The sequence below is a fragment of the Cebus imitator genome, unplaced genomic scaffold (genome assembly GCF_001604975.1).
Source record: "Cebus imitator isolate Cc_AM_T3 unplaced genomic scaffold, Cebus_imitator-1.0 Scaffold32, whole genome shotgun sequence".
Lineage (NCBI taxonomy): Eukaryota > Metazoa > Chordata > Mammalia > Primates > Cebidae > Cebus > Cebus imitator.
In genome coordinates this window covers 1,800,956-1,826,565 of record NW_016107347.1, presented here as the reverse complement: position 1 = coordinate 1,826,565, position 25,610 = coordinate 1,800,956, and the positions used below count along the sequence as shown (strand labels likewise).

The 25,610-nt window shown below is 38.6% G+C and overlaps 2 protein-coding genes across 4 annotated transcripts in view; one reads left to right on the top strand and one right to left on the bottom strand.

The window, feature by feature from the left end:
* Positions 1–5,848, top strand: part of WDR3 (WD repeat domain 3) — a 31,364-nt gene extending 25,516 nt beyond the window's left edge. For all 3 annotated transcript variants that reach the window (XM_017524161.2, XM_017524162.2, XM_017524163.2), the window contains exons 23-27: positions 174–221; positions 909–952; positions 2,642–2,770; positions 4,728–4,821; positions 5,091–5,848. In XM_017524161.2, the coding sequence (XP_017379650.1) occupies positions 174–221; positions 909–952; positions 2,642–2,770; positions 4,728–4,821; positions 5,091–5,246 (471 nt within the window). In that variant the 3' untranslated portion in view covers positions 5,247–5,848. The remainder of the gene's footprint in view (positions 1–173; positions 222–908; positions 953–2,641; positions 2,771–4,727; positions 4,822–5,090) is intronic.
* The window catches only part of SPAG17 (sperm associated antigen 17), a 246,270-nt gene that overhangs the window by 801 nt on the left and 219,859 nt on the right, over positions 1–25,610 (bottom strand). The window contains exons 44-48 of the mRNA XM_017524168.2: positions 21,891–22,027; positions 20,315–20,499; positions 18,513–18,573; positions 14,855–14,999; positions 11,147–11,291 (exon numbers count right to left, since the gene is read on the bottom strand). Coding sequence (XP_017379657.1) covers positions 11,152–11,291; positions 14,855–14,999; positions 18,513–18,573; positions 20,315–20,499; positions 21,891–22,027 — 668 coding nt within the window. The 3' untranslated portion in view covers positions 11,147–11,151. The remainder of the gene's footprint in view (positions 1–11,146; positions 11,292–14,854; positions 15,000–18,512; positions 18,574–20,314; positions 20,500–21,890; positions 22,028–25,610) is intronic.

The window sequence follows — 25,610 nt, the reverse complement described above, 5'->3', positions numbered from 1 at the left end:
CAAGCTCATTCATGTGTACTATGGAAACTAACAGGCTTGATAATTCTTTTATACTCTGTCATTTTTTTAGGGTCTCTTTTCAAAATTATAAAATAGAGTTACTATTCTGTCTATAACAAGCGCTATGTAAGTCTCAGTTTTTTGAATGATTTTATTTAATAATTTCTTCATAGGTTCCTCTTCCCACCAACCCCATCCTGATGGCTTATGGCAATATCTCAGTGAGTAAAACGTGTAGCAGTTTGTCCTTGGTTATTCAAAGGTTACTTACAAGGACAAGAAAGGAAGTAAAGAGACATTATGATTTGGGGATGGATTATTTGGAATACTTTTTCTTTAAAAGTCTCTTTTGAATCTTGGCATTCTGTAGGATAGTTTGTATTTCAAAAGGATCACTTTAGTGTAACTTCCCAAGCCTGCCTTTTTGGTTGGACTCGACTGCCATTCTTCTGTTTTCTAGTGCTTGTTTATGTTCAGTGTCCAAAGCCCCCTGAAGATTCTAGAAGTTCATCTAAATGAACTTTTGAATCAGCCTTCCAAGAAAAAGTTGACAGAAATCAGTCTGATACGATAAAGAAGAAAGAGAGGAAAAGTAATGGGAGAATGTATGTTTATCTAGTAATCTCTAATTAGTATTTTACTTGCATGTCTCATCACTGATTTTGTGAGTCAGGGCATCTTCACCTTACAGATTAGTAATCCAGCTTGACTTGTAGCATAGTTGTTAAGGGACGGAGTTCGATTGCAAAACCAGATCTTTCTGACTAAACTCTTAGAGATCTTGCCATTTTAGACACTGTTTCTGAAGAAACAAGGAGAGGTTCCTGTTTTACAGGTGATAGAAATTAGAGAACTTTAGTAGAAACCAACCAAGAGTATCACTAATGGTGTTAATCCTTCCTTTACAGCCATCAGCTTATGTATTAGAGATTTTTAAAGGTATCAGGTCAAGGTGAGTGAGTCCTTGCACATAATTACTATAATCTGTCAGCGAACACTTACGAAGTGCTTATTTGAACAGGAAATAAATAGAAATTATTTATTGATAGTTGTCTTTCTTTTAGGTTTAACAAAATCAAAGTTTTGATGGAAAATAATTTATAATGTTTGAAGTGCTAGAACTAGGAAGTTCCTTCCAAAGTGTAAAGAGAGATGCTTTTAAGGACAAATAAAGGGGAGTGATTTATGTTGTAGGCAATGAAATAATATATAATTAAATCAGAAGCACCAACTGTTAATATATTTTTATGTTTGGCTTCTTTTCTATGTACATACACAATTGGAATATTATATAAAGTTTTATATTCTGTTTTTTTTCACATATTTCCTGAATATTTGTTTATTGTTCATATTAAAAAAAAAATCATTGGATTCAGAATTATTTCGTTGTATGAATAATTACTGGATGTTGCCTTTGTTTCTCCTTTTTGGCTATTAATGGCTTCACTGAATATCTTTACATATATATCTTTGTCATCGTTATTGATTATTTTTCTTAAGAGTCCTAGCAGCCTAATAACTGACCAGTAGGCATGAGATTTTTTTATATTGCCAAATTACTTTCCAGGGTGATCATACTGATTTTTGGCAGGCTTTCACATATTTGTTGCCAGTGTGAGAGGCAGAAGGTAATATTGTATTCTTTTCATTTCTTTTGACTATTAATGAAGTTAAAAATTTCAGCACAGTTGTTGACCATTTGTATTTTTTCTTATGAATTTTTAGTTATCTTTTTCTGCTCTTAAGTAGTCTTTTACTGGATTTTTAAGAATTCTTTCTGGGCACAGTGGCTCATGCCAACATTTTGGGACACTTGAGACCAGAAGTTTGAGACCAGCCTGGGCACCATACTTTATTTTCTTTGTCATAAATTTTTACAATAACTGTTATATTATTTGTGATTTTCCTTTTGATTTTATTGATGAGTTTGTACTACTGAAGGCTATCATTTTCATAGTGAACCACAATATCTACATATATTCCTTACAAGAAACAACACCTGTCTTAGGATAAAGATGAAGCTTCACTACAGAAATGTAAAAGAAAATTGATTAATGTGGAGGTTACAATACATTTCAAGATAGAAGATTCTGTGTTTTAAAGTTTTAATTTTTTCTAATTAATAGGTTTTTAATCGCATTTGATATCCTCTTAAGATTTTAAATTGGAATTGATGAAATAATAATGCTTGAGCTAGTTCTAGAGGGAACTATTTTCCCAGATTAAAAGGCTATAAAATTAGCAAAATTAAAATAGTGTAGGATTGGTGTCAACATCATTCATCAAAATAGACTCTAAAGCCCTGAAACACACTCTGTCATATATAAGGATTCAATATATGGTAAAAGAATATCATATGAAGATGGAGTATTCAACAAAAGGCCTTGGAGAAATTGTTTATCTGGAGGAAAAAAATGTTAGATTTTTCCCATCATGCCATTGACCAGAATACATTCTAAATAGATTAAGATATTAAATATAAAACACAATTAAAAAGGGAGATTCACCTAGCATAGAGTTGAATATTTAACTGTAGGCAAGATGTATTCAAGTAGAAAATGAGTAGAAAAATAATAAAGGGAAAGATTTAAAAATTGCGTTAAGAAATGTGGTATTTTTGTATGTATTTTTTCTTTTTCAGTGAGCTGGAAGAATCTCTACTTGTGCTGCCTTTCTCTTATGTCCCAGACATCCTTAAACTCTTTAATGAATTCATGCAGCTGGGCTCTGATGTTGAACTCATATGTAGGTGCCTCTTCTTCCTCCTCAGGTAACATCGTTTTTCCAAAGAATGTCTGTTTAGCACAGCTGCTTCAGTAGAACCTTAACTAAGCTGTCAACACTTTGGGATTAAGAAATATTATGCCGAACTCGGTGGCTCATACCTGTAATTCTCAGCACTTTGGGAGGCTGAAGTGGGTAGATTGCTTGAGCCCCAGGAGTTTGAGACAAGGTTGAGCAACATGGTGAAACCTTGTCTCTAGCAAAAATAAAAAAATTAGCTGGGGGTGGTGGAGCACACCTGTGGTCCCAGCTGCTTGGGAGGCTGAAGTGGGAGAATTGCTTGAGCCTAGGAGGCAAAGGCTGCAATGAGCCATAGATCATGCCAATGCACTCCAGCCTGGGCAACAGAGCAAGACTGTCTGCCAAAAAAAAAAAAGAAATATTGTTTCAGAGAGTGAATTTCAGTGCTAGCTGACATAAAATGTTTCTTACCCTTTGGAATCAGTCTTTCCTTTAAAATAAGGACCATGATGACCCACCTCTTTGAGTAAGAAGTCATGGTAATACATTGCTGAGGAATGCTTACTCAGTCATAGGCCTCCGTGTTATCGTCTAAGATAGCTCTAGTTCTAGTCAGTTTGCCAAAAGCCAATTGCGATTGGCCAATTTGCCTCATTTGTTATTTCTTTTAAATCAGGCTTGTCCAGCCTGTGGCCTGTGGGCACCATGTGGGCCAGTACAGCTTGCAATGTGGTCTGACACAAACTTGTAAACTTTAGTAAAACATTGAGATTTTTTTGTTGTTGGTCAGCTATCATTAGTGTATTTTATGTGTGGCCTGAGACAATTCTTCCAGTGTGGCCCAGTGGAGCCAAAAAGGTGGACAATACTGTTTTAAAGTGTTAGTATAAGCTGACAGGTTTTGTTTTGTCCTTATACCAACATTTTAAGGAAATTGGTTTATTTCTTGTAGTCTCTACAGGTGCAAATGGAAATGTAGGGGCGTATATAGAGGTAAACTAGGGAACACAAAGCAAATATGTTCATTAGGTTATATTCTTAAATATGAAGAATTCTGTTAATAAGTAGTTGAGAAGAATATATATACAAAGGCTTAATATATTCTTCTCATCTCTTACTCTTCGACTCTCACTTTCAAGCTGTTACAGCAGAGAACAGGAATAGAGACAATTTGAACATTCCTTCAAATACTGTTATGAAGACAAGACTAGCCAGCCAATGCCAAATAGTTAAACAGGTATATTTAGTGAATTGACCAAATAGGCATTCAGTGAATTGGCCCGTTTTTGTGATTCTTAACCCTTCATTACTTATATTCTATCCAGGATAGTAGCAAGAGAAGAAGAAGAAGATGTTCTGTTGCCCCATATTGTTAATTTGGGGCAAGTTGTAAACACATAAATTCATATTTGACAATATTACTAATAATTTTGATGGCATATGTGCTATTGAATCAGGGTTGCTGGTTCTACGAGAAACACTGAGTATTTAAAGTGTATCAGAGGGTTATAGATGGGTACTACCTGCAGGTATGGCAGGGTCTTCAAGGATATCTTTGAACTGTAGGTCAGAGTTTGAATCTCTGGTGAATGTCTCTATCTCTTTTTTGCTGTAGCTTTATTAGAAGTAATAATGCATCTTTGTTGAGTTGGCATTTCTTAGATGGCTCATTCTGTCTTTCAGTTTTCCACAAAGTACCACTGTCAAAATTTGTAGCCACTGGCAGGTTGCTAGGAAAGAGTCAGCCTTTGCAAATGAGTCGAATGTGTTATAAAGTTTAGGATAGTATTTTTTAAGTTGTCATCAAATTGAACTGAATAGTAGAGGAGGAAACTTCTTTGGCTTTTTTTTTTTTTTCCCAAAAGATGTCTATACTGTATTTTTTGTTGTTGCTTTGATATTGTGTCTGTTTACTGTTTCTAGAAGGGTTAGGTAGGGCTAGAGCCTCTCTGCAACATGGCTTTGTTTTGTTTTTCTATTAGGATTCACTTTGGACAGATCACTAGCAATCAAATGCTTGTGCCAGTGGTAGAAAAATTAAGGGAAACAACTATGTCAAAAGTCAGCCAAGTCCGGGTAAGTATCTTTGATAGAGATAAAATGGTGAGGCGAATTCCTAGTGTGATTAGAAGTAGTATACTGTGTTGTGCTTTGTCTTTAGCAGTACCCACCACCGATAAATCCATATTTGAGATAATTTTTGTTGGAATTAGTAGGAATAAAAAAACACAAGTTCTTAATGAGGGAAAGATAAGTAACAACACCTGAAGCTTTGGTCCTCATATGCTGCTATAATGAACTGAAGTGGGAGAAAATTTTTTAATATTTATTGTCTGGCATTCCAGGATCTTATCGGCTTCAATATGGCTGGTCTTGATTATCTCAAGAGGGAATGCGAGGCAAAAAGCGAAGTTATGTTTTTTGCTGATGCTACTAGCCACTTGGAAGAGAAGAAGAGGAAGAGGAAAAAGAGGGAGAAGCTGATTCTAACGTTTACTTAGAACTGAAATGTGGTGTCTTTTTTTTTTTTTTACTTCTTCCTTAAAAGGACTTCTAAACTAAGCACAGTAGAGTTGGTATCGTCTTAAAAATACCAAATAATGGGAGATCACATTGCAGAAGATCTCAGTATGTGGTTCATAGCTTTGCCTGAGGGAATTCCAACATGAGATTATGGGCTGGCTCCATTTCTTGGACTTAAAATGCATAATTAGTTTTAAAACCTTTATGTGCTCTCAAAGCTTGAGGCTTTCAATTGTTGTTCCCTTTATATTCTAGCAGGGAATAAATAATTGTTTTAATTAGATATTTGTTTCACTGGAGTTGAAATTAACATTTGAAAAGTTTTTCTTATTTTTTTTATGGCAGATGATTTGTCATTTATTTATATGAGGTTTTACTACCTATTGAGATAATCAGGTGCATAATCGATTGCCCTCTGGCCATAAAAATACAGTATCATGGACTCTTGGAGCTAAAAGGTCTGTGAAAATTACCCAGAAAAGCCTCCCGAGACTTAGCCTTTTATAAGTTATGACTGTATATAAGAAGATTCTAATTGCTGTTTATACTTTTCTGAAAAAACTAGTTGTTTCTAATTAAAGAGTAGCCAAGCTAAGATGCCTGGCTGGGCTTCTGAGTAATTAATATATTTGTGTGTGTGTGTGTGTGTGTGTGTGTGTGTGTGTGTGTGTGTGTGTGTGTAGATACATATACAGTTGACACTTGAACAATGCAGGTGGTAGTGGCGCTGACTCCCCTGCATAGTCAAAAATCTGCATATAACTTTTGATTCCCCGAGGTCTTAAGTACTAGTAGTCTGTTATTGACTGGGAGCCTTACTGATGTATTATATATATATTGTATACTGTATTCTTAAAGTGAGCTAGAGAAAAGAAAATGTTACTTACAAAATCATGAGGAACAGAAAATACATTTGCCGTTTTTATCAATACTGTAAGTGTATATCATCTGTTTATAAAATGAATCGTCTGTCTGGAGTGACAGGCAACCACAGCGCAGACTTCAGTCTGTGGTACCTATCAAGCAATTGATTTTTCTTGTAATGTCATGACTCCTCTCTGCTCTTCGGGAGCACTGTGATACGCAGTTTACTGGGGAGATGAATTGTTCATGCACTTAAAACACAGCGTTATAAGTGCATACTCACAACACTTGAGCTCACTGCAATAGCAACAGCAGGTGGCTGTGAAATTACTTCAGTAATATACTGTGTATTACAGTTAATTTTATGCAGTTATGATTTAATACTTCCTCCTTTTTTTACATCTCTCTCAACTGAATTGCACCATGTATTATCTGTATTTGTGTGTGTTAAGTTTGATAAAATAATAGATTTGCATGTATTTTATAACAGTGAACGATAAAATAGTCTAGTATCTACATATATTTTATGCATTTGTGATAATTTTTTTATATTCAATAAACAAGTATTTTTTCAAACTATTTTTTTATCTGCTACTTTTCTTATTGTTTCAAATCTCTAAAAATTTTTTCAATATATTTATTGAAAGAAATCTGTATATAAGTGGAGCCACGTGGTTCAAACCCATGTTCAAGGGTTTGTCTACTGTATATCTTCATGGTAGGGATTTGAGGAAGTAGGAGTGTTCTAGGAAAAGATATTGACAGATACCTCTGGGTCTGGGCTTTGGGGGAAGTTTATGAATTACTACATCACACTCCTTGTTATAGGCCTGTTTAGACTTTCTGTATCTTCCTGAGACAGTTTTGGTTTTTTTGTTGTTGTTGTTAATCCCAAAGCCTTAAAACTATGGTTTCTATCTATCTGTGAATTTGATCATTTCAACCAAGTTACTGTGTTGTGGGGCCACCATTTTCTTCCCAGGCTCAGAGCTGCAGTTCTGGCTTGGCGATTTGTGTTCCGAACCACAAGTCTTAATGTTCTTGAGCATAACACAATCACTGAAATGAGGTAAGGAATGCAGTGGTGTTATTTGTTGGGCAGAATAAATAATTAAATTTTGGCACAGAGTTTCTGAAGGCACAACTATGAAAGGCAAGAGAATAGCCAGGCAGGATAATGCATTCTAGGTGCTTTCCAAGGAGTCAATGTTTAGGCAGCTATTCCTGCCACCAGGAAGAGGAGTTAATTCTTGAAAAATAATTATTTTTGATGAGAACAGGTTGAATCAATATCCTTAGAGTTGTTCATCAGAACATAAATGTCATTTTCTAGTAACATTTTTTATGGTTTCCAAACCAAAACAAGTTCCAGGAGGGCATTCTAGATGTTTACATTACTAACAATTACTGTTATGTTAGAAGTTGCTGTTTTCCCATAGCTTTGCCACCATTTATAATTGAAAAGCCTGACAGTGGTAGGGAATATAAAGATGTTTTTGTCTGATAAGTATTATACGAACCAAAGAGAAGGAGAACTTTTATGATAAAGTGACATGTACAGAACCTAGCTAAGTTAAAACTTTTGGTCAAAATACCTGAAACTCTTTAACCCTAAAAGTTTAAGGTCAACAATATATCCATCCACTTAGAGAAAATATGCTTAACAATTTTGAAATTCTCTGGCTGGAAGCTAGGTGCTTTGTATATTTGGTATTAAATTGTTTCTCAACGGCAAGTGTCTTAAATCATATCTCATTCTAAAGAAATCTAGCAAACCTCTAGCAGAGAATCTAGGACAGTGCCCAGGAAAGCAATGGTATCTGCTGGTAGGTTCGGGACTGCATATGGGACCCTATTCACCTATCAGCTATAAATGAGCCTGCTCAACACAGCCTTTTCAGGCCAGATTAGCCTTCAGAAGAGAGGGAGATTGTGAGCAGGAGCTTAGGAAGAAACCACATGGGTTTACAGGTACCATCTGCAATCTACCCACTTTCCTCACAATTTAGGATCCCAAGTTTGAGATGGGGCTAAGGTTCTTAAAGGTAATATCCCCATGTATTCAAGTCTTTTCACTTTATTTCTGAGGTTTTTGGGATCCAAGCAGCCTTAGTATGTTTTTAGAACACAGTACGTGTGTAACAGTCACTGTGCCCAACCCTGGTAGTAGTTGCCCTCGTGTATCCCTTCCCCTTGAATATGGGGTTGGACCCGGTGACAGGCTTCTAGTGAATGGAATACAGCAAATGTAATGGGTTGTGTCTTCCAAGACTAGGTTATAAAGCTCTGAATTCTACCTAGCTCACATTCTGGCTCTTCATGCTTGCTGGCTTGCTTGTTCTGATGAACCAAGCTGCCATGTTGTGAGATTCCCTAAAGAGTGGCCTACGTGGCAAGCAACTGAGTGGCAGTCGCCAGACAAGAGCCAGTGAGGAGCTATGGCCCTCAGTTTAACAGCATGCAAGAAACTGAATCCTGCCGATGGCTGCCTGAGTGAGCTTGAAAGCAGATTCAACTCCCAGTTGAACCAGAGGACCCCACTGAGCTGTACCCGATTCCTGACTCACACAAGCTATGAGATCATAAATATTTATTGTTTTAAGCCACTGTTTTGGGGGCTTAGCAACACACAACTGATACAGCTTCTATAGAGCAAATTACCTAACCTTTTCCTCATTTATAAAATGGGTAGAATAGCACCTACCCACACAGAGTTATTGTGAAGTGTTTAAAGTTACAACTCTTACTGCATCTTTTTAATCTTATCAACTCTGCAATAATATGCACAAAGAGGCATAAAGATATTATTTAAGACATTTCAACTATTAGGTAGATTCATGAATTACTTTTGATAGATTGGTGCCAACAGGAATTATGAATCTTTGAGAGCTATTCCATAGTTTTCAGAATTGTCCAGCTAGAGATGCAGACTGTACCACTTCTCATTTTGGGGTAACTTCTGAATGTCACTAATGAGAACTGAAATAAACTATGTCCTAATTTAGTGGTTCCCAAGGCGTAGTCCAAAACTATAATATTAAGATACATACTAAGTTGATTACTGCTCTCCCAAAATTCATGTCCACCTGGATTCTGTGAATGGACCTTATCTGGAAATAGAGTCTTTATAAATGTAGTTAAGATGAGGTTAGATTAGGGAGGGTGAGAATGTTACATCATCAGCAGAGACACTGCCAGCTTGGACTGAAGGAGAGAGTGACAGTACAAAATGAAGAAAGGCTGTCAGATTTCTGGAATTCTGAAAGCAGGAAACGGGCTGACCAGACGGTAGGACTGTTGCAAGAGGGCCCAGGCTGAGGGCTCGGAGGGTGGGGCCGATGGGAGTCTTTGAGGGCTTAGAGGCTGGGATTGGTGGAGTCTCCATGTGTATACAGGGCAGATGGAGCCACAGATTCTGTCCTTGAAATCTAATGGGATTGCTCTGCTGGGTTACAAAGTTGCTATAAGACAGTGACTTCTTTATTCTTCCATTTTCTCCCTTTTGGCATGGGAATTTGTATCCTGTGGTGGTCCCACCATTGTATTTTAGAAGCTGGTAATTTGTTTTTCAGTTTCATAGGTCTGTAGAAGGAAAGCAGGCCAGGGCAGTTCAGCCTCAGAGTCTCACCCACACCTGATTTAGATGATGAGCTTTGAGACTTTTGGAGTTGGTGACCTTTAGATAAGACTTTAGTTAATGCAGGAATGGATTAAGTATTTTGGGAATATTGGGATGGAGGACTGTATTTTGCACCTGGGATGAACATGAATTTTGAGGCACCAGAGGGCAGGCTGTACTGGGTTTGGCCATGTCGGGTGGAAATTCATGTCTAGTAGAACCTATTTGTAAATAGTCTTTACAAGAGTAATCAAGATGAGGTCATTCAGGATTAGAGTAGCCCCTAAATCCAATGAGAGAGGCACACAGATAAATACACAGGGAAGAATGCCATGTGAAGACAGAGGTAGATGCTGGAGTGATGCCACTACAAGCCAAGGAATGCCAAGGAATACCGGCAACCACCAGAAGTTGGGAGATGTGCATAGAGCAGACTATTCCTCCAGAAGGAACCAGCTCTGCTAACACCCTGATTTTGGACCTCTCTCCCTCTGAACTGTGAGAGAATAAATATCTGTTGCTTTAAGCTACCTGATTTGTGGTACTTTGTTAGGGCAGTCCAAGGAAACTAATACAAGATGTTATTTGCATTTTTCTCTTATTCTCACGTAGGCATAGGGTGGAGTTTTCCAGAGGGTACATGACGTGCGAATGATAACGGTTTGAATACAGAGCAGATGTGAGAATCCAGCTGTGTTCTATTAACTCAGACATTAAAGAGATTTGCAAAAATATAAAACAATGCTACCCTTATTACATTTTTATCAAAAATAGTTATTTTTCATTTCATTTCAAAATAACATTTAAAAATGTTTTTTATGTTAGTAAACTGGGTTTATTATTTTTAAATAAATTTTAAAATTTTCCCAGTTTTACTTCTTATTTGGTAAATATTGACATCACCCACATAAACAAAAGCTCTTTGGGATCCTCAATAATTTTTAAGACTATGAAAGGAGTTTTGAGTCTAAATAGTTCAAAAAACACTGGTTTAATTGTAAATGCTCAAGTTCTAAGGGCACCTTGCTGTTTGTGTTTGTGCTGCTGCATTTTAGAGGGTAAGATCAACTTTATCTGCACAATGAAGTCAGTGCTTAAAGAATGGACTTTAGAATCACATTGAAGTACTTTAGATTTTTACTTCTTCCATTTAAGAAATATCTGAGCCTCTGTTTTCTTATTTATAAAGTCAGAAAAACTACCTTCTAGATAGCATGAGGGTTAGATTTTAAAATATATATAAAGGAGTAACTAGTATAGTTACTGAAACAGATATTTTCATTGATTCAGGCTAGGTGGCTTATGGGTTTCTGACTATAAGAAGACGGGAAGAAACCTGGGGTCTAATACCTCAAACTTAAATGTTTGACAATGAAATTCCCATTTCTTACTTACTGTTCCTAATGTGGAGAAACTTCACGAGACATGAAGACTCCAAGTGCAGAGGAAGAAATTGTAGAAGTTCTCTGGACCATGGGATTTTCTTTTCCCTGGGGAAAGTCTTTTGGTCTTTTATCATAATTGCTGCTTGTTAAAACTGGTAAAATATTTGTTAAGGGCTATGCTTTTCATAACTAAATGATTTGCATATGTAAACCCAAATAATGTTTGAGATTCATAGAATTTCTTATCTAGCAACGCTAGTTCAATTTTAGGTACTCGTCTATACTGAGTTCAGCTTGACTGTTGAGACCCCCACCCCGGTGGTGCTGAGTCATTAAGGAGCAGACACCCAGATAGAACAGCAAAGTGGGACTATCTGGGGGCCAACAGCTTTCCAAGCTGAGAGCTTCAGGGGACCCACGGCATTCTGAACTGAGGGCCTGGAGCAGACTTGGACCCACGTAGTCTCTCTGAACAGGTGATTATTATTAACAAACAAGTGTTCGGTGTTTTCTCATAGAGCAAAAATAAACTAGGCAGGCACATGGTGCCTGCTTACCACAGATCAAAGACAAACTAGAAGTATTCTCCATGAGGGAGCCACGGGGGCAGGGTCACATATCCCATGCTTGAAGAATTGTTTTAACTGGTGTATGATATACGTATACTGTCTTGCTACTTTAAAATGCCCCAAGTAGTTTCCACTTGGGGGAGGGGGAGCTAGGTTTTCTTTGCCATCATTCTCCTTAACAAACAATATAATTTTATCATACATTCAGCATTTCTCAACACGTGTATCCAATGCAAATTCTACATTCTCAGGCTTAGGTGTTAGAAGATGGATATGTCAATGTCTAGAATGTCTTCTGTTCTCCCTAGTGTACATTTCTTTCCTAACTGTCACTGGCTTTCTATAAGGAGCCATCAGCATGGTCAATCCCTGAACCATATCTATGATAGATTTTATGCTTTTTTGTTGGGAAGAGGGACAGATCTTAGGAAATGGGCTATGAACTATCATTGTTGACATTGGAAGTAAGTAAATAAAAGATCTGGCAAGATTCTTTTTGCCCTTTATCTATCTGTGTTTGACAGATTCTCTCTAACCTATAAGCAGGGAAAGAGAAAATTTATTATAAATGCAAATGATTTCATTCCCATGATCAGCAGCAGTGATTCAGGTGTCCACATCTAATAACCTGTGTGGGGAGGGCAAGGGCACTTGATTTAATTCCCAGAGGAAAAAACTAGTTCTTTGGCTACTTTCCTTCTGTCACAATGAAGAAACCCTGTCATCATTACTCAAAAACAGGAAAGGAAGGAGGGAGGGAGGGAGGGAAGGTGAGAGAGAGGGAGAGACTTTCCCACTGAGGACTTTCCTTTCCTCCTTTATATTTTGCTCCATTGTACTTCCTGCCACCATTATTTATGGTTCACTTGCTTTGTGTATTGTCGGTCCTCCCACTGAATGTAAGCTACATAAAGGCAGGGCTTTCTGCAACTTTGAAAACATAAATGAACCAATGAACTCAACTTCATTTACTGACATCAGTGTCATCTGACACAAGTTCTTTTAACTTTCTCCTTCACCTCAGAATGTCTGAATCCTCAGCTATCTTCAGCTTCTTTCTTGCCAAGACTAATCCTTCAGCTCTGTTTTTTATTGCTCTTTTGCTCTATTTTGGATATTGCAGTTTCAATTACTTCTACTCATTCATATTTTTAATACATCTCCCGTTCCACTCTCGTCAGCCTACAATCATACATAGTATACACTAAACTGAAAATCCTTCCTATATTCTGTTGCATGCTTGAGGCACCATATTCTCTTGCTCTTTTCTAAATTTTCTTGAAAGAATATCCATAACTAATGTTTCTGCTTTCTTTTTTTTTTTTTTTTTTAGACGGAGTTTCACTCATGTTACCCAGGCTGGAGTGCAATGGCGCGATCTCGGCTCACCGCAACCTCCGCCTCCTGGGTTCAGGCAATTCTCCTGCCTCAGCCTCCTGAGTCGCTGGGATTACAGGCACGTGCCACCATGCCCAGCTAATGTTTTGTATTTTTAGTAGAGACAGGGTTTCACCATGTTGACCAGGATGGTCTCGATCTCTTGACCTTGTGATCCACCCGCCTCGGCCTCCCAAAGTGCTGGGATTACGGGCTTGAGCCACCTCGCCCGGCCTGTTTCTTCTTTCTTAATACAGTTGTTCTTTACTTTTTGCAATTTAGTTTTTGTCCCAACCAAATTTAACACTTTAAATATGAATTTTCTTTGACATCTCAATAGCATCTGTTAATTGTGTCTATCTTTTCCTTGAAATTCTTCCTAAGGCTTCTGAAGTATTTCATGTTCTTCTAATTGCTGCTTTTGTCTCCACTGGCCCCTCTTCCTCCTGCTCCCTAAACAGACTCAAAATTTCTGCTCCTTGCCCTTACCTTCAGTCATCACCTCTGTGTAAACGATGTTTAAAATTATGACATCTTCAGTTCTGGCTTCTCCGTTGAGATCTCATATTTCGTAGCTGTGATTCATTCCCTCAGCCCCAAACGTTATGGTTGAACTCCTTGTCCTCTTTCTTGCATCCATCAATGGCTTCTACCTCAGATTTTGCAGTTTTCTTCCCGCACCACGTCTTTTGTTCATGTGCCTCTTTTACGTTGACCGTTGCCCGCCCCCCACCCCACCATGGCTCTTGTTTTTATGCATGGTCCATTTAGGAAGACTTTTAATGGTTCTTTTACACATCCAGTTGTTCCTCTTCGACATGTCCTGCACAATAACATTAGATTCATCTTAATAAAGTTACGCTGATCCTATCACCCATAGGCTCAGGAATCTGCAGTGGTTCACTGCTGCTTAAATAATAAAATTCAAGCCAAGGATTTAAGATCTTTCACAACTTGACGCCAACCTCCTTTCCCACTACATTCCTAATACTCAAGCTCCTGGCACGTTGAACTCCCTGCCAATCATTCCAAACACCTGGAGCTCTCCTGTTGCCATGGTCTTGTTCATTCTTTGTACTTAAAGTTCCTTTCAATCAAGTTATCACATTCTATAAGACCCAGCTCAAATATCAAATAAACACAGAACTATAACACAAGCAGTACACAGTTCATGCCACTGGAGAAGTATAAAATAGGAATAAAATGTGAATATTTTATTTCTGCTACTAGATCCTATCTTTTAAGAATGAGCCCAATTATCCATTTCTATATATGATAAACTATTTCATACAGTACCTTGGAGGCAATAGGTACTTGGTATCTAATATCTGTGTGGCTGGAGCAATGATGTGGAAGGATGTATGCATAATTCAGTGAATACCCAACTTACTATAAAGATAATAAGGTATCTCCTATCCTTCCATAAAATGATTATATTTTTGTGATAGAGACTTCCTGTTTTACAATCTGTCTGATATTCCATAAATAGCCAATAACATTTATATTTATTCAACCTGAAGTTACCGAACATATACTATATGTCAGGTATTTCTTAGATTTGGCTAGGTGCTTTCAAAGATGAATGAAGATAGTCTGTCTTAATTTTTTTCTTTCTATTTTACTCGCAACATAGCTGGTTACTTACAGAAATAAATTTAACTTTATGATTTTGAACATAGAAATAACAGAGATACATTTTGACTTCCATGTTTTCCTCACTTGTGTAATTTCTGCACTATATATGATTACTCAAGTTGAACTTTAAAGGATATTTGCTTCCACAGGGAGGAACAGAATCTCATGCTCAGTCATAATCTCGATATTGTGAGAGATGTGTGCGGATCCCTGGGCCCCATCCTCTCCAACAGCCATGGCAAATAACTCTATATTCAGTTCTGTCTGCAAACCAGCTGCCACCTACAAGACACAAAGTAGCTTTAGGACCAGACACCTCTGAGTTCAAACGTTGCTTTTAACACTAATTTGGGCAAGTTACTTAAACTTGCTTACCTTTGGTTTCTTCATCTATAAATTTGGTACTAATAAATGGTAGTTATTATAAGCATTTAGCAGAATTACTTCATAATGAAGGTAGAATTCCATTAAATAAAGGGGATCCAGGGTAAATTGTTGAAGGGGCAAACCAGGTACTATTTAGGAAAAAGCTAAATGCCAGGTTATTAGAAATGGAACTGAAGGCAAAATTTTGCAATACTCCTAATTGTGCTAGTTTTTGAATGTCGGTAGTGGCTTTCAGTAGTGAAATCTGCAATAGGAGCTATTGCAGATAAAGATAAATTTAATCTAATATAAATATAAATCAGGAGACTGATGTGGGAGAATTGCTTGAACCTGAGAGGCGGAGGTTGCAGTGAGCTGAGATTGCACCACTGCACTCCAGGCTGGTGACAGAGCAAGACTCTTTCTCAAGAAAAAAAAAAAAAATTAACAGGCTTGGTGAATTCTATAACTTTCCTACCCCTTTGCAGAGGTGTCCAATCTTTTGGCTTCCCTGGGCCATATTAGAATAAGAAGAGTTGTTTTGGGCCACACACAAAGTATATTAACAATAAAGATAGCTGTTGAGCTTTAAAAAAATTGCAGAAAAATCTCATGTTTTAAGAAAGTTTACGTTTGACCCAGCAATCCCATTACTGGGTATATATCCAAAGGATTATAAATTATTCTACTATAAGGACACATGCACACAAATGTTCACTCGCAGCACTGTTTACAATAGCAAAGACGTGGAACCAATCCAAATGCCCATTGATGATAGACTGGACAGGGAAAATGTGGCACATATACACCATGGAATATTATGCAGCCATCAAAAACGATGAGTTCATGTCCTTTGTAGGGACATGGATGAACCTGGAAACCATCATTCTCAACAAACTGACACAAGAACAGAAAATCAAACACCACATGTTCTCACTCATAGGCGGGCGTTGAACAATGAGAACACATGGACACAGGGAGGGGAGTATCACACACTGGGGTCTGTTGGGGGGACATGGGGGAGGGAGAGTGGGGGGTGGGGAGTTGGGGAGAGGTAGCATAGGGAGAAATGCCAGATATAGGTGAAGGGGAGGAAGGCAACAAGTCACACTGCCATGTGTATACCTATGCAACAATCTTGCATGTTCTTCACATGTACCCCAAAACCTAAAATGCAATAAATAAAATAAAATAAATAAAGTTTAGAAATTTGTGTTAGGCCAAAGCCATCCTGGTCCGTGGGCTGGACCAGCATGACTTCAGGGTGTTCCTAATGCAGGATGCATAAAGTAATGAAGCCAGTAGAGGGAGACAAAATTAGCTTAAATGCCAAACTGCTTAGTTTTGAAAGCCCGTGGCAGAGGATCCTACCAACAAAGAAGAAAGCTGATACAGAACAAAGAAGGAACACAGCAAGGCATGGGTGCCTCCCGTTGGTCCTTGAAGAGAACACTAGCCAGCAAAAAGAGAGCTGTTTATGTTTCTAAGTTGCCTCTCCAGGAGATGGGTTAAAAAGCAGACTTGGGAACAGTTATCCGGAAAAAATAAATCTGAAACTACCACATGAAAAGCTATTAGATATAAATGGAATGTTTTCTTCAATATAGTTTTATAAATAGAATTGAAAAATGTTTCAGTTTTCTCAACAAGGTACTTTTCAAGGTATGCATCCTGGAAGATATCCAACGGCAGACCCTTCTCCTCCAAGTCCAGCAGTCAGAGCAGGGCTGGGTGATGATGAAATTCAGCACGAGGTGAGCTGGAATACTGCCTTCATACAGGTCTGCCCAGCCTCTGAGCACATTCATCTAGTGTTGGCAACTAACCAACCTGAACAGTGGTTAGATTTACATATGGGGAAGTCTACAGTTTATATTTTTTTGCCAGAGCCAAAACCTACTATCAAAAACTTTAAAATAAATAAATAAAAAAACAACCTTATAGTATAGAGTGAGCTTCACAAGCTACATGCTGTGTTTTTACTACTTATAAAGGTTGATCCAACAGTCATTTTGGCTTTTGGCATAATCCCTACTTTAAATTAAAATGAGATTTGTTAACTTCCCAGAACAGTGGAAGAAGGGCTTGTTTTGATTTTTGTCTTTGCCTTATGTTGTGAAGGTTCTGAAATCTTGACACAGTACAGTGATGAATTACTTCAGAACAGTACTCATGAATTAGTGGATATAATCTCAAAATGTTTCTGTTTAGAGTTTCAGCCTGTATAATATACTGTTTTCTATAGAGCATATTACAACTAGAAGGGGGCTAAGAAATAATCTGGTCTGAACTCCTCTTTACAGATGAGGAAAACAAGGCTCAGAACATTAAGTAAACTGCTTGATGGCATAGTCATGACAAGAAGCCAACTGACTTTGCACCATACCAAACTTCTCCTTCAGTATGAGCCTGTAACTGGGGCTGCTTTAAGAGCTCCAAACTCAGGGAGCACTGGGTGCTTGTTAGCAGGACTCATACCTTTGTTCACTGTTCTCATAGGCCTATGCATTTATCCCATGTGTGATGAACGGTCGTGCATCTGCCAGTCTAAGTCACTTCCTTCTGTCACTCAATCACACATCTCTTGAGTACCCGCTGTGTACCTGGCTCTGTAAACTTCTTATGTGTCTTATTCATTTTTAACATCCTCTGTGCCCTGGCACTTTAAATGGCATATGGGGGGAACTCAGAGTTTGCTGAGTGAAGTGTGAAGTGGAAGGGGTATTAAAGCAGCCAGAAGATGCACTGATCAAGACTTATCAATGTGACTTTATTCTGTTTTAAGATGAACTTATGTTTACATCATCCTATATTTCTGGAATTATAATTTAAAGTGGAATATGCTATTAATATACGTATTTTTTTACTAAACATGCCATTTTGGAGGATGTATCAAATAAAGTCAGAACAGGTTGACATTTTTGATTTTGTATTTTCAGAGATCTTTGAAGACATGAGGCAACTGATGAGTTTAGTAAGTATGATTTCTTAGTATTAAATAATGTTCTCTGGCAAATGCCTAGAGAGCAAGCCAGATTTACATAAAATATAAAGAATGAAATAATTATTTTTCCCAAATATTTTTCACTTTGCATAAGGATTTACTTTTTTAAAAGGCAGTTTTTATACAATGGTACGTAACTGTAATATTGTGACAAGTGAGGTGACCTTCAGAATTGTTTCCATAGCTGGAAGTTTAACTGTTTTTGCATACGATCGGTCTCATGGTTACTACATGGAATGACTGCCATCAAGCCACATATTTTTATCACTACCAGAAATCTTTTGCTTATGATATTAGAAAAATTAGACTTATACATAGTTTAAACTGAATGGGCAGAATGATCTCAAAGCCCACTTTGCTGGAAACCTACCCACATTCACCTGCACACACGCAAGCACACACAACAGATGACAGGTAGGACTTACAGGTCCAGGTTTGTAAGTCACTTTCAGTCCTGTGCTGGGTGGGGGCTGCTTCACTTTAAACCTACAAGGCAGAAGGATGAAAATAAATCTATGCCATAATGAAAAACATGAGCAATGAATGAGCTGGGATGTTGTAAAATAAGAAAGGTGTTAATATTGCTACACAGGAGCCAGGCGTCCATACCATTAGAAAAACAACCTTAATATTCAGTTGGGAGAAGAATCTGGGACCCATTTCACAGTTGCCTTTCCAAGAGTTTTCATCAGTATAAAATGGGCTCCAGCCTGAGTTTCAACCCTTCGTTATTAGCTGCTGACGAGCAGCCCAAGCTTGGGCAGTGGGACTGTTTGGCTGGGGTGTGCATTTCAGCGTGGCCGCCAGCATGAACGTAAATGCTGGAAGCCAGGTCATTAAGCTGAAGAATAAAGGCTCTTTTGGAAGGCAGTGGAGCATGAGAGCCAGCCTTGCTCTGTCTTGGTATGGGGTTTGCATGTTTGAGGAGAGGCGAAACAGAAAGGCTCAGAAAATGTAGAAGAACTTGAAAAGCTCCGAGCTCACACATGGTGCTTATTGATCTCTCTCCCTTCCTGTGGTTTGTGGGTTCTGCTTGAAGGTTAAAGACCTGGAGTAAATTAAAATGCCAAGGAAAGCCTACCTTCACTCTGACCCCAACCCTGCTTCTTCCACCATCAACCTTGCTGTCTGCTCTATCGCAGCTGAATTTAACAAGCTGAGGAGTGAAATCTCCAAAACTAAAATTTTATGCTGGAGCCACAGGACCCGCACGAATGAGTTTTATTAGTTTGAGGTTGACTCTCTATTTCTCCCCACCCACTTTGTTGGCCACAACCTAAAAAACAATTAATGTGTGATTTGGCGGCCTGAGTTCCACATCACACTGTTACTCAGGAAGCAAAGGTTATGCCTGAAGCTGGGGATTTGCCTCAACTGAAGTAACTGAAATGGGACAGGGACCTTCCAAACTGGATGCTTCTATCATTTTCTTCTAATTTCCAATCCTGAATCCAGAATCATAAACATTCTTGAAGGACTTACCACTCAACTCTGAAAATGATTGCAATTGAAATAAACATACATTCCACATGTACCACACATTCCAAAGTAATACACATGCTTATATTTAATTCAAAATAGAATAGTGGACATTTTGTAATTGGGGACCGTTTGATAGAGGTATATGGTTTATTGATCCAGTGGAAAGGTCTGAAATTTCACAAAAAACAAAGCATTAGTAAAGCAAAGTATGTGGGACTCAAAAGATCTGGTCTGGCCTCTGCCAGCCTACAGGAAGTTAAAACAAGTTACACAGTTTCTCCTTTTACAGTAGTCTCTAAAGTCTTTGCCTCCATTATGCAGAAACAATGTAACTAAAAGTGCTTTTCAGATCATAAAGTGCAAACTAACATCAGCTGGTATTATTGTAGTTAGTGGATTTGAGAAAAAGACTTTCGAATATTGTGCATTAGTTGTTGTGACACTTGTACAACCTCCCCTTTTTTAGCTAGTGGACATCAGGATGTGAGTTGCTTTTACTGAAGTATGGATAATGATTAATGGGAGGGCAAGGAAATATCTACCATGTAATTGGGACTTGATAAACCCTGATTTGTTAATGAATGAATGCATGAATGTATTAATGTGCAAATGACTGAATGAATAATGTGAAGATTCAAGGAGATTCCAGTTCAGTTCAATAAACATTTATTGATGTAGCTGACCAAAGACAAGTGTCAGTGTAGGGAAAGGTAACCTGAGCAGACCTTGGGTCCCTTGGCCTCACCTGCAGAAGTCCACTCCAACATTCTTGAGCTTTACAACTGTGGCATAGGTATGTCCTTCCTTAAGCACTCCGAACTTCACGGATGATGGGAGAAGATGGAACCCAAAAGGGGATGACTTTGCATTGTTAATAGCAGCAGATGCAAAAGAGGATGTGTTCACTTTTCCTGCGACAGAATCTTGCACCTTTGCATTAAGGAAAAATTAATAAAATGGTTCTAGCTGGAGTTCCCAAGATTTAAAAAAAAAAAAAAAGTCCCTGTCACCAGAGGAAAATAACTACTTGGTTGCTGGAGGAAATGAACGATGACAGTCTCATGTAATCCTTACGACAGCCCTGTGAGGAAGGATTTTAGGCTTTGTTTTAAGGATAAGGAAGTCAAGTTTAGAGAACTGAAAGGTAATTGTTCAAGTGGTAAGTGGCAGAGCAAAGATTCAGACTCAGGTCTGCCGGTTTCTAGAGTCTGTGCCCTTTCATCTGTGCCAGTGGTCATTAACCATGAGCATCCATCAGAATCTCCTGGAGAAATCATTAAGACCCAGATTACTGACTTTACCCCCAGAGTTTTTCATTCTGTTGGTCGGGGGTAGGGCCCAAGAATCTGCATTTATAACAAGTTCTCAGGGTTGGCAATTTTGCTGGTCCGGCAACCACACTTTGAGAACCATTGCTCTTGCCCTTATTATTCCTCAGGTCAGCAGTGCTGACATTAGGGCTGATTGGCTTTGGGGAATTTGTTCCTATGTTTGTTGGAACTGCAGAATCTCATGCCCTACACCAGACTTAGTGAGTCAGAATCTGTATTTTAACAAGTTTCCAGGGTAATTCACATGCACATTAAAGTTTGAGATGTACTCTAATTATGTCAGCTACGTATATGTTACAATAAATTCTGTGATGGAGATGAACACAGTGTGCTATGAAGGTAAAAAAAAAAAAAGATAATTATCAAAACTGATGGGCTCCAGAAGATTTCCCAAGAAAACTGGGCAGAATCTTAATTTTAGAGGCTCTAAGCAAGGAAGGGGCTTGGTATTTTTAAAGAATGAAGAGAAATCCAGAATGACTGAATTATAGTGAGTTTGACTCAGGGTGAGGGTGAAGAAGCAAATGGGGCCGTGCCTTGTCCTCATACTGAGTCATTTGGATTTTATCCTAAGAGTCGTGGCAATGGTGGCCAATGATTCCTTTAGCATGTTGTAGTGTGCTGGTAAACTGGCTCTCTGAAAACAATTCTGATTTCTAGTGTTTACTAATTTTGTGGTGCAAGTACTCCCAGCATGGCTGATTTCAAGCTATCAGTGGTTTGATAAGTGGCTCATAAAATTTCTTTCACGAGCCTGTATGAATCAGCTCCAGCAAAGCACCGCCTCAGTTTACAATGTGTGAGATGTAAGTTTAAAGACCTTCATGGTGAGTTGTGGAGATGGTCAATAGCAGTACACAGTGGCTGGAAACGAATGGCTTCAATAAGTCAGAATTACATAAAATCTACAGAAGGAGCAGGATTGAAAAAAATAAAGAATTATATCAAAGGCTGATTGGCTCCGGGGAATTTGTTCCGTGTCCATTTTACCTTTGTGAGAGGTCGAGACTTAGGCTTGGAACTCAGCAAGTAACGAGGCAACTTCACTCTTTCTTTTCTCGCTTGTCCTGCAACGTCCTGCAGCAAGGACTGGGTTGGAATTTTCACGGGCTCAAAAGATTCTGGCTCTGTTTAGACAGAAAGCTTAAATTATGCCACATGGACATTTCATTCAAAGACATTTGAAGGAATAACACAGTATATAAGAACATAAACCAACTTGGAAACTTTTCCTCTTTGCTTTTCAAAGAGCTTGTTTATTTTTATTTTATTTAATTTCATTTTTTCTTTTAGAGTTACTGCAGATTTGTTATAAGGGTATACTGCACGATCATGCTGTCCAAATGGTGAACACAGTACTCAATAGGGAGTTTTTCAGCCTGCCCCCTCCCTGCCTCCCTCCTTTTGGACTTCCCAGTGTCTCTTATGCTCATGAGTATCTAAGATTTAGCTCCTACCCAAGGGAGGACATATGATTTTTGGTTTTCTATTTCTGCATTAATCTGCTTAGAATAATGGCTTGCAGCTGCATCCATGTTGATGCAAAAAACATGATTTCATTCTTTTGATGGCTGCATAGTGTTCCATGGTGTATATGTACTGCATTTTAAAAATCCAGTCCGTCATTGATGGAGGTTGATTGCATGCCTTTGCTATTGTGAACATGACTGCCGTGAAGATGTGAGTGTGTCTTTTTGGTAGAACAATTTCTTTTCCTTTGGGTGTATATCTAGTTATGGGATTGCTGGGTCAGATTGTAGTTCTATGTTTAGTTTAAAGAGCTTATTTAAAAGGAGAAAAGTCTTCTGTTAATTCTCATTTTATGCCTTTTCGTTTTACAAAGTGCTTTTACATACCTAACTTGATACTTGTCCTCACAACAGCCCTATAAGGTGGGCAGTACAGAGGCTACTAGCATCCTTTTTTTTTTTTTTTTTTCAATCAATGAGAAATATAAGATTCTAAGAAGCCAACAGCTTGCCTAGGATAAACTGAGTTATACCCAGGTCTTAAAGGTTCTTTCTCTTAAATCAACGAGATATAACACAATAAAACATTAACTCTGAAAGATTTCTTAAAACTAATGAGTAAAAAATTCCCAAGGATTTCTTTGATTCTACTACTATATTTATAGTTCTAAAAAATGGTTTAGTAAGTATAGCTAAATTAAGCCAGGAAATTAAATCTTCAGATCACTAAATTCAGTGGCTTGTTCTGTTCCTCAGTTGCATGAGGGAATGAGCAAGTATAGGAAATCCATGCAGCAGTAATTGTGTGTCTTTGTTCCACAGATCCAGGAGGAGGAAATAAGAATTGTATTGGAGATCATGGTAGTTAAAAAGCCTTTCCTGCAATCAAATCAGGAAGAGAGGAAAAGTAAGGGGACCAATATTTGAGTGTCTGTGATCTGCAGGTGTGTGCCACACTTGTTTTTACATCTGAATGCAGAAGTTGTGGTAGTTATAATCTTGGACTGCTCAGCATTCTTTCCATCCTCCATCTCTAAGTGCATTCCTACCACATGCATCTGGTTCCAGGGCACCCCTGGTCCCAACCATGAGGAGCAAAGCCCAGCCAATGAGGGCCCTTCCCTGGATATTTCCGCTGAAGAGGTCAGGGATAACCCCATCTTGCACACTAGGTTATAGATCTGGAAGAATCAGAATCTTGGGCCTTTATGCTTATGATCTCTGCCACATCGACGTAGCCTGTCCTTTGTAGGAGAGGATAAAACCAAACGGGAACAGGTAGGGATGGGTCACAGTGGAGGCAGGGACGATGTGGAGAGAAAAAGACAATCAGACACAAATACTCTCCTGGAAAGCCAGAGTGGCTGAGGCCAAATGCCCGTGGGCTAGCACCACAGCCACTTTTCTGTGGTTTGCTTTTGGGCACCAATAAATTTCCTTTATTGTTGTTGTTCAAGTGAGTTTGAGATTTGATTCTCAGGGTTGTAAATGGAAAATTTCCAACTAAGATATTAGTAGTCTCTCTCTCTTTTTTTTTTTTTTTTTTTTTTTACCAATGAGGAAACAGAGGTTCAGAGGATTAAATAACTTGCTCAAGAAACTATAATGAGGGTCAGGGCTGGAATGTGGAGCAAAGTGTGTTGGATCCAGAAAAAACCTGCTCCTTTTACTACTCGGCGTGTCCCAAACCCATTTGTGCATCCAAGTGTCCTGGGCTGCTTTTGGAAGAATAGAGATTTCCAGTCCACATGCCAGAAAACACCTATTCCTGACCAAAACAAAATCTGAATCTCTGGGAATGGAACTCAGTGATCAGTGTTTTAATGTATGTATTCCCTTTGATCACCATTTCCTGCATAGGCAGCCATTCGAGTAGCTTGGTATGGTTTTTGTTCATATCCTTGCCTTATGTGTATGACTGCTTTGTGTGCATGCATGCATCCATCTAACAAGTACTAATTTGTTGCTCATACTATTATTATTAATAGTAAATATGGTATGAGTTTATCATGAGCTGGACGCTGTGCTCAGCATTTTACATATGTTAACTAATTTAATTCTCACAGCCCTGTGATGTACATACCATTATTTCCCCTTTACAGAAGAGAAATAGGAAGAGATAAAGGGTTTAAATAATATGCTCAGTGTCACATAGCTATTACGCAAGGAGCCAGGATATGAATCAAGGTAGAGCCTGTACTCTTAGTTCTGCACTATACTAGACTGCCTCCCATAAAACATGCAGATTATTATTCCACTGAGCCTGCCTAGGGCTTCTGCAGGGATAGGGATAATGGGGGAGGGAGTCCTTGAGGGGCTTGGAGCAGTGACTGACTCCCAGCTGACACAGAGGTTCTTTAGCATTTGAACAACTGGTACAGTCCAACTAGTGCATTCATCTGAATATTACTGCTGGACCTGACCCAACTGAAGAACGGGTAGTAGTTCCTTGTTATCATGCTGAGCAAGGCTGGATTATTTATTCACAATTATTTACTTCCCCTCTCAGAATGGCTTCCCTGGAGGTGGAATATAATTCTCTGCTTCATTGACTTTGAGCTTGGCCATGGGACTTGCTTTAACCAACAAAGGTGTGTGTAGATGGCAGTGTATGCCAGGCTGAGCAGAAGCTGTGAGGGGCAGCACGTGTTTCTGCCGGAATCCCTTGAGCTTTGACGCTCTGCTATGAGGACAGCTTGCCTGAAGTGGTGGCTCCTTAGCCCCTACAGTGTGGCCTTCTTGGAATATAGTTGAACCTTACCTGCAGCCGGAGGTGTGTTGGTGAGTGGTTAACAACTACCTTTCCCAGGATAAACTGCCCTGGTTTGTACCAGTCTGGGGCAGAGCTGCCATGGACATCCACAGGACCACAAACTGGTTGTGCTAAGCCACTACAGGATTTGGGGGCACTTCATGCAGTATTATCACAGTGAGCACTGAACCCACGTTTTATTTTGCAAGTCCAAACCTTCTCTCGCTGACTCTATTGCATTTTCCAGACAGCATCTTGTATTATTACTAAATAAAAACTCTCTGATCTACTTACACTAATTTCCTGTTCATTTCTCCCTTCAAGCTTTTAAACATATTCATTTTATTTTAAATAAAATATTCAGGCCGAGAGTGGTGGCTCACACCTGTAATCCCAGCACTTTGGGAGGCAGAGGCAGGCGGATCACCTGATGTCAGGAGTTTGAGACCAGACTGGCCAACATGGTGAAACCACGTCTCTGCTAAAAAA